Genomic DNA, 2500 nt, shown 5'->3' with positions numbered 1-2500 from the left:
GGTCCAACTCTTAATTAAGGGGGTTAGAGCCCCTAAATCCCCCCTGAAATTCCAACCATGCCTCCAAGTATAGTCCACATAATCACCACCATTCCCTATTGTTATTCTGGGAACAGTCCTAACTACAGGACCCTATGGGAGAGGTTACTAGTGCAGCAATAGAGCTCACCCTCCAATTGAGCACCCGGCCAAGCCGAAGGCACCATGGAGAGTATTCTGGGTACAGAGGTGTTGTTTTTGAAAGTTGTTTTAACATGTGCGACCACCCGCACGAACAGACACACACTCACGCACGCACGCACACACACGCACGCACACCCCCCCCCCCCCCCCCTCCCCACACACACACACACACACACACACACACACACACACACACACACACACACACACACACACATGTAGTGTTCATTAATATGCATTGTCCCGTCTAAATAAACAAATAAATACAAATACACACACACACACACACACACACACACACACACACACACATTACTGTATACTCACCATGTGTGCCATTTATCATGTTATAATAACTTTGTCAGTCAGTAGCCCATGTTATAATGTTTAGCCAGCTGTGACGGTTGGCTTAATGACTCAACTGGGTTTATTTAATGAGGTGAAATCTGTTGAAAATGTGAGAGTTGCCAGATTTGTGGGGAATCTGTCAGGGTTATGGGGTTTCCGAAGGACAAATGCGCAGCGGCGGTGACGAGCGAGGGTGAGGCATGCAGAAACAAAATCCGCCCAGTGATGTAGCAGACGTGCAATCATTGCTGCGAGTGGCACATCTATTTTACTGAGCAAATACAAAGCCAATTCTGTAATGCTGAAAGACTGGTTTTATCATTGACAATGATGTCTTATAGATGATCTTTCTTTATTGATTTAAGATAAGCGTCTAGAGCCACCTGTCATTTGACATGGAGATAAGAAGCTTGGCGGATTTGAAGGCTGTGGGTTGCTTAATTCCACTATCTGGAAAAGATTACTTATTGGAGCAGATGAAATATTTAGATTTAGGTTTCTCATTCTGCAATTTCTTAAAGAAAAAAAGCTCAGTAAATGTGTTAATTAGTTATTAGTTAAAATCATTTCATTCTATAATGTATTGTCTATTTTCTAAGGCATAAAATAGCTAATAATTAGCCAAACTCTTTCTCTGCCCTGTCTTTGTTCTCTACACTGTATTGTCTAATGAAGCTAAAATGTCCCGTCCTTAGTTGATTAACTAATTTATTGATTTATGTATGTATGTATTGATTGATTCATTGATTCATTCATTGATTCACTCTTTGATTCATTCATTGATTCATTCGTTCATTCACAGGTTCCCTCCAGTAAGTGAACAAGCTCCAGTTGGAACAAAAGTAGGAGCCATTATGGCTGCAGCTATCAACCAAACTATCATCTACTCTATCATCGATGGCAATGAGAGAGGTGACTATGCATTTTTGATCATTTTCTCTCATATAGTATATGACATGTCCGAAAAATGGATGCCAGGTTGAAAGGCTATTATGTAAACAAGGCAGCAAAATCTATTACTGGTACCTATTTCTCATATAACCATCAATAAGAGAATACTTTGATTACAAATACCAAATTAACAGCCAACTGTTATAGGCTACTGTGGGAGCAAGACTTGCCCAAACCCTCTTCATCTGTCATAAAATATTATGGGCAGTGGAACTGTTCATAAAAGTATCTCTCTCTCTCTCTCTCTCTCTCTCTCTCTCTCTCTCTCTCCCTCTCTCTCTCTCTCTCTCTCTCTCTCTCTCTCTCTCTCTCTCCCTCTCTCTCTGTCCAGGTGTGTTCATATTGAACGATACTACCGGAGTGATTTACACAGCCAAGCAGCTGGACTATGAGACCAACAGCAGCTACGTTCTGAAAGTGGAGGCTGACTCCATGGGAGTTGTGTCCTCCAACCTCCGTGCACCCTCCAAGAGTAAGTCTGTGCATTGCATGTGTTTGTGTCTTGAGCACAGTAGAAAGTCCAAGAAGCTGAATGGCTGCTGCTTCTTCTTCTTCTCTTCTTCGTCTTCTTCTACTTCTTCTACTTCTTCTTCTTTGGCACCTGTTCGAAGTGAGTGGTGCAAACACGACACTCTTTGTATGGGCCGTTCTGTCCCTGACATACGGATCTCCATACATCGAGATCTGTACTAATTCCATACTAACACAGACAGAGTGAAATGGAGGAGCGGTTTGCATCGCTCAAAAATAGCTTTTCCTCTCGTCCGTAGATTTGCTTGTCTGAGCTTGAAGTCTCTGTAGCCTACTCCAGTGGTTCTAAAAGTGGATTCCAAGGACTTTGTGGGTTCCTTTATGGGGGTCTAAATTGACCCATACAAGTCTGTAACTCCAACAGTATACAAATGGAACCAAATGGACCCTAATGGGTCCATTTGGTTCCATTTGTATACTGTCAGAGTTAAGGGGACCTTGAAACGTAAACGTTTGAGAAACACTGGCCTACTCTATGGCGAGAGTG

The 2500-nt window shown here is 42.4% G+C and overlaps 1 protein-coding gene across 1 annotated transcript in view; it reads left to right on the top strand.

Annotated features, from left to right (window-relative positions):
* Nucleotides 1–2500, top strand: part of pcdh15b (protocadherin-related 15b) — a gene marked incomplete at both ends in the record, with an annotated part of 204786 nt that overhangs the window by 173407 nt on the left and 28879 nt on the right. The window contains 2 exons of the mRNA XM_080747787.1: nucleotides 1334–1443; nucleotides 1814–1954. Coding sequence (XP_080603913.1) covers nucleotides 1334–1443; nucleotides 1814–1954 — 251 coding nt within the window. The remainder of the gene's footprint in view (nucleotides 1–1333; nucleotides 1444–1813; nucleotides 1955–2500) is intronic.

Source organism: Nannobrachium achirus (genome assembly GCF_963921795.1).
Source record: "Nannobrachium achirus genome assembly, chromosome: 18".
NCBI lineage: Eukaryota > Metazoa > Chordata > Actinopteri > Myctophiformes > Myctophidae > Nannobrachium > Nannobrachium achirus.
This window is presented reverse-complemented; position numbering and strand designations above follow the sequence as displayed.